This window comes from Engraulis encrasicolus, unplaced genomic scaffold, assembly GCF_034702125.1.
Source record: "Engraulis encrasicolus isolate BLACKSEA-1 unplaced genomic scaffold, IST_EnEncr_1.0 scaffold_35_np1212, whole genome shotgun sequence".
Taxonomy (NCBI): domain Eukaryota; kingdom Metazoa; phylum Chordata; class Actinopteri; order Clupeiformes; family Engraulidae; genus Engraulis; species Engraulis encrasicolus.
The window spans coordinates 117,501-124,070 of NW_026945654.1; the positions used below are offsets into that span (position 1 = coordinate 117,501).

Here is a 6,570-nt window from a genome sequence, read left to right on the forward strand (position 1 = left end):
CTTTTAAATATGATCACCTGGAGCTAATAGCCTCCACATGGCTTAATCGTAATCCATCCCTATTATCAGTCCGCTTGAGGTTTTGGCTTCAGAAAAGTGAAAAAAAGTCCCAATCAAACTTCAGATGGTGTCGGACATGACGGTGCCATAGGCACACGTTTTATGTCTCCCTGAAATCGTAAGTTTTTGACGGACCTCCGTAAAATTCTATACTCATTAGTTACCGTTGCAGAGCTCGGATTGGTTGGCGGCCGTTTGTGGGAGGGGTTTTGCGAAAGATCAATTATATTACACCGTCATATATTATATTATATTACATTATGTTATATTACATTATACTCAGTTTCTTTGTGCAGGATTCAGGCTCTGGGCACCTGCTTCACAGAATGCTGAACACGCGATTAAAATATATCACATTATAAATATATCACATTATCAATATATCACATTATAAATGACTGGAGAAGATGCTCAGCAACTTTAAGTGTGTGTGTGTGTGTGTGTGTGTGTGTGTGTAATACCTTCTTTCCCAGTAATGCGGTTAGATAACATGCCGTGCGTATATCCCCCCCCACTGATTTTTTTTAAATTTTTGCATATTTGGCACACTTCACATTTCCAGATCATCAAACAAATGTAAACAATAAACAAGGGTGAGCCAAGCAAACATAAAATGCAGTTTTTCAGTGATCATTTCATTTGTTAAGAGAATAATGCCATAAAACCTGCATGAGCCTGTGTGAAAAAGTAATTGCCCCCTGAACCGTATAACCTGTTGCACCACAACATTTTGACATGGCGTCCTTTTTCATCAAATGCAGTATTAAAGGAACAGTTCAGTCAATTTCAATATGCTGCTCACGCTACCCTTGACTTGTCAGTACCCGGTGATGCCACATTTTTTGGCTCAGCCCTTTCTGAGATCTGAGCTATTCTAATGGGGGCCATAGGTTCCCCACGCCTGGGGTAGGGCTATCCCAATAATCGTTAAGGCAGAGGGGTAGGGGTAAGGGGGAGGGCTTTGTTGCCCTAAAAAAGGAGGGTTCGGACAGACAGACTCCGTTTGGAGGGGTAAGAGGTAGGGGTAGAAAAATACAAAAGGGATTGGCCCCAACACCTCCAGTTGGTATGGTGTTGTTCTGTGTTCCTTTCTGATCTCTTGGATCCACCGTCACTGTCTTCTTGGGGTAGTTTTAGTGTGCCAGCCACTCTTAGAAATGCTCACCATTACATAATGCTGAAATGCTCACCACTACATAATGCTGTTAGAAATGCTCACCACTACATAATGCTGTTAGAAATGCTCACCACTACATAATGCTGTTAGAAATGCTCACCACTACATAATGCTGAAATGCTCACCACTACATAATGCTGAAATGCTCACCACTACATAATGCTGAAATGCTCACCACTACATAATGCTGAAATGCTCACCACTACATAATGCTGAAATGCTCACCACTACATAATGCTGAAATGCTCACCACTACATAATGCTGAAATGCTCACCACTACATAATGCTATTAGAAATGCTCACCACTACATAATGCTGAAATGCTCACCACTACATAATGCTGAAATGCTCACCACTACATAATGCTGAAATGCTCACCACTACATAATGCTGAAATGCTCACCACTACATCATGCTGAAATGCTCACCATTACATAATGCTGTCCTCATTTGTGGACAGACAATGGCTCTCTGGTAGGTGTGTGTGTGTGTGTGTGTGTGTGTGTGTGTGTGTGTGTGTGTGTGTGTGTGTGTGTGTGTGTGTGTGTGTGTGTGTGTTACCTTTTCTCCCTGCAGGGCTGGTACTGAGTCCCTCAGGCTGTGGAAAGAGTCTTTGATGTGATCTCTCCTCTTCCTCTCCAGCGCGTTGTGATGCGCTCGCTTATCCGCCTGGACACACACACACACACACAGGTATTATACACATATTACTCACACACACACACACACAGTTGTGATAAACTCTCTTATCTGCCTAAGAAGCAGAACATGCACCCACCCACCGACACACACACACGCACACCATCCCATCCTGCCACTTGGCCGGGCTGCAGTGTGGCTCCTCCTCTTCACCACACCTGACCTGCTCCTAGCCCCGCCTTTAACACCTGGAGGGAACACTCTCCTCTCCTCTCCTCTCATCTCCTCTCATCTCCTCTCCTCTCCTCTCCTCTCCTCTCCTCTCCTCTCCACTCCTCTCTTCTCCTCTCCTCTCCCCTCATCTCCTCTCCTCTCCTCTCCCCCATCATCTCTAGGGATGCACCGATAATGATACTGCTATCGGTATCGGCAGCCGATATTGCTCATTATACTCGTACTCGTCAAGCACTTGCCGATACCAGGAACGATACTGCTATTACACGAAACAATGCAAAATCTTGTCACATTCTGTGGACTTGAAAGCAGCATGGAAAAAAGTGCCACCTCATACATTTACTAACATTTAAATCTACATGGAAATGGACACTGAAAATATCACAGGTGAAAAAAAAACAAGGCCATGCATTTATTTTCATTGTATTTTGGTGGTAAAAGGTATCGGTATCGGTGCTCGGTATCGGCAAGTACACACATTAATGTACTCGTACTTGTATCGGTTTTCAAAAAAGTGGTATCGGTGCATCCCTAATCATCTCCTCTCCTCTTCCCTCTCCTCTCCATTCCTCTCCACTCCACTCTCCTCTCCTCCTCTCATGTCCTCTCCTCTCCTCTCTTATCATCCCCTCTTCTCTCCTCCCCTCTAATCTCATCTCATCTGATCTCATCTCCTCCTTTCATCTCCTCTCCTCTCCTCTCCCCTTCCCTCTCCTATCCTATTCTCTCCTCCCTCATCCTCACCTCTCCACTCCTCCCTTCCACTCTCCTGTCTTCCATCCTCTCCCCTCCTCTACTCCTAACTCTCCTCTCCCCTCGTCCTTTCCTCTACCCCATTTTCTCTCTTCTCCACCTCCCCACTCAATCTCTCCTCTCCTCTTCTCTCATCCTCTCTCCTCTACCCCATTTCCCCTCTTCTCCTCCTCCCCTCTCATCCTCTCCTCCCTCATCGCATCCTCTTCTCACTCATCCTCTCTGCTCTCCTCTCCTCTCCTGTACACTCCTCTCCTCTCTTCTCCTGTATCCTCCACTACACATCCTCTTCCCTCATCCAGTCCTCTCCTCTCCTCTCCTCTCCTCATCTCCACCTCTCCTCTTCTCTTCTCCACCTCCACTCCTCCTCTTCTCTTGTATCCTCCACCACACATCCTCTCCTCTCCTTTCCTTTCCTTTCCACCTCCCCTCATCTCCTCTCCTGTACACTTCTCCCCTCATCTCCTCCTCTCCACCTCCTCTCCTCTCCTGTATCCTCTCCTCCTCTTCTGTACACTCCTCTTCTCCTTTCCTTTCCTTTCCTCTCCTCCTCTCCTCTCCTCTTCAAAATACAATGAAAAAAATAAATGCATTGCCTTGTTTTTTTCCACCTGTGATATTTTTTACTGTCCATTTCTATGTAGATTTAAATGCTAGTAAATGTATGAGGTGGCACTTTTTTCCATGTAGCTTTCAAGTCGGACAGAACGTGACAAGTCTCTGTATCGGTGCATCCCTAGTGGGAATCTATGTCTCGAGGGCCAGGGGTAGGGAACCCATGTCCCGAGGACCAGGGGTGGGGAACCCATGTCCCGAGGACCAGGGGTGGGGAACCCATGTCCCGGGGGCCATTTGATGTAATAATGCAAACGGACTCCTAAAGGTCCTATTAGTCCTCTAGTGTTGCTACCCCTCTGTTCTGTTCTATAGTAAAGGCCATTGATCACCTCTCCAGCTCCAGCTATACCGGTATATAGGCCACTCTACTGCCCTACAGGCGACAGGGATTATTGCTACTCTGTCATGCGTAAACATTGTCATTGCTGGTGCTGCTTGCTTCCGTGTCATAGACAATCTGACAACAGAAAACGCCAAACGCCTGACGCAGGGCCTGTATGAGGCTCGCCTGTACAAACAGTCCTTCAACTGACTTCATATCATACGAGGGGATGGAATTGCAGATGACGATTAAAAGCACTGATCCGTTCACGTAGACCCACTCTATCTCCAATCACAACATAATCCGAGAAGCTTGGCCGTTAGCTTCAGCGGCTAGTAAAAGTCACTTCCTCTCCTTGTACTAAACAACACAGAGCTAGCAGCATAGCTAAATAGCATGCTACTCCGAGTCTTCGGACGAACCTATTGTAGACAATACCAAAATAATAAGAATGTACACTAGGCAAGCGCGATGTTTCACAACAAAACATTGCACACAAGTAATGTATCAACATATCAACACATAAACAAACACATACATATCAAAATGGAATCGCAAAGGGCCAAGTAACATGCAGTATAGCCAGGAAGAGAGAGTAAAGCATCACTAGTGTAGCTAGCATACCAACCCTGTTCTACAGACGAGCCTATCGTCAACAATAGCAAAAAATAATGTGCATCTACAAGACGCAGCTCGGCGTTTCATAGCTAAACACTGCACACAAGCAAAGCCCAATGCAAAGGCAACATAGTCCCGATGGGGACGCAAAGGATCGAATAGTACTGCAGTTGCTTAGAGGGACACCGCGGTTCTCCTTCAGGGTGTTATTACAGTTCGCGGTGTTGTGAAGTAGAAAACACGTTGATCACTCACCACATTGTGATATCTCGATGAATCCTCCTGCAAAGAAAACAACAGGAAACGTCGGTGCGGTGAAATGAAGGATAGTGCAATATGACACGTGGCTGTACTGTTTGGTCATTTTCAAGATAAATGCAACCAAATGCTGGCTACCATTAGCTAGCCGTGTTGTTAGCCTGGGCTAAAACGATGTTTTAGCCTCAACCAAATCCATGCAGAATTCAACTCAATATTAGCATCGCTAGCTTCATCCCCCCAACACTAGTCAGGCAAGCAGGCAGGGTGAAAACATGTTGGTCACCTTTCGGGACAAACATGTTGTCCAGTAACCAAAAGAATCGCGAAATAAAAACATAAAAACGTATCAGACCAACTTACATCACTGTCCACCTCAATGTCATCATTATCGCTCATCATTTGGGAGAAATAAACGGCAAAATAAAAGAAAGAAACGGACTAAAGGCAAACTGAAGAGAAGCGAAGCTTTTCTAACAAGCAAGCAAGCTGGTGGAGTCTCTTCTTCACTGTAGAAACAGCAAAACACGTGACTCACGCACACATGGACATTTACATCACCTACTACGCATGCGCGATACCGCACAGTCTCAGGGGTAGTGTAGTCTCATAATTGAGTTCCACACTCTATGTTGACGGAGTAAAACACTACATTTCCTACATTTTGCCCTTTGTGCAGTTCACAGGGAGTGCCCTGGTGTGCGTCAGTCCGTGTTTTCAAGAAGTGAGAAAAATAGCAGTAACTAGAAAAGCAAAGAGATTTGCAACAGTGATGTTTAAGTAGGACTAGGCTATATGCAAAAATCTATCTATCTATCTATCTATCTATCTATCTATCTATCTATCTATCTATCTATCTATCTATCTAGGCCTAACTATCTATCTATCTAGGCCTAACTATCTATTTATCTATCTATCCAGGGTGCGATTTGTCAGAAAACTAGGCTAAATCAAGTCATGTCAAGTCAGCTTTTATGCATTGTCACTTTCTTCACTTTGCACAAGTCATACAAGGAAAATGAAATTCTGTTTCTGTCTCTATAACGGGGGTGTCAAACTCATTTGGGTCCGGGGGCTGCATACAGCCCATGTGGACCTCAAGCGGGCCGCATTAGTAACATCATCGCAAAAAAAAAAAAAAACGTAAAGCAGAGGATTAGTGTTCAGTACTATCATGTTTTAAGTGTGTTGAATATGTAGAAAGCAATGCAATACTGATAATCCTATGCAAAATGTCCTTGACTTCATTCATTCATTGCCAACCGCCAATTAATTAAATATGGGACAGTTCATTTTGGCACGGGGTCTGGGGGTTTTCCCCCAGAAAATTTTGTATTTCTTATGAAATTTCCTGCATTTTCACTCATTCTAACATCCCGTTTCCAGTTTGAGCTTAATAGGAACCAATACAAATCCAATTATATTTATTATTTAATTACAACCAATACCAATACAATACGAATAAGAAGTATTAACATTTTATCTCTATATATGAGGTCTATAATATATGAGCTTTATCAAATGCCTGTTACAGTACAAATTCATTATTTATAATAGAAGTGTGATGTGCACTTTACTACATATATACAGTGTAACAGAGGGAGCATTGGGTTAATGTCATGCAGGTCTCGATTTTGCCCCGAGGGCCGTAATTGCGCATTTCGGTTATTTCATTAAAAAAAAAAAAAAAAATTTTTTTTTTTTTACATCCGGGCCGGATGGAACCCTCTGGCGGGCCGGATGCGGCCGTACGTTTGACACCCCTGTCTCTATAGCCTACCATGCCAAGACATAGGCCTAGACATAGCCTACAGAGGACTGACATTTTACAGACTGACAAAGTGCAAGACAGGACAGGTAACAGTGCTGTACTGGTAACAATAAATTATT

At 44.1% G+C, this 6,570-nt stretch overlaps 1 protein-coding gene across 2 annotated transcripts in view; it reads right to left on the bottom strand.

The window, feature by feature from the left end:
* The window catches only part of LOC134443713 (protein max-like), an 8,544-nt gene extending 3,355 nt beyond the window's left edge, over positions 1 to 5,189 (bottom strand). For both annotated transcript variants that reach the window (XM_063193349.1, XM_063193350.1), the window contains exons 1-3: positions 5,044 to 5,189; positions 4,678 to 4,704; positions 1,800 to 1,907 (exon numbers count right to left, since the gene is read on the bottom strand). In XM_063193349.1, coding sequence (XP_063049419.1) covers positions 1,800 to 1,907; positions 4,678 to 4,704; positions 5,044 to 5,082 — 174 coding nt within the window. In that variant the 5' untranslated portion in view covers positions 5,083 to 5,189. The remainder of the gene's footprint in view (positions 1 to 1,799; positions 1,908 to 4,677; positions 4,705 to 5,043) is intronic.
* Between the last annotated feature and the right edge of the window lie 1,381 nt (positions 5,190 to 6,570).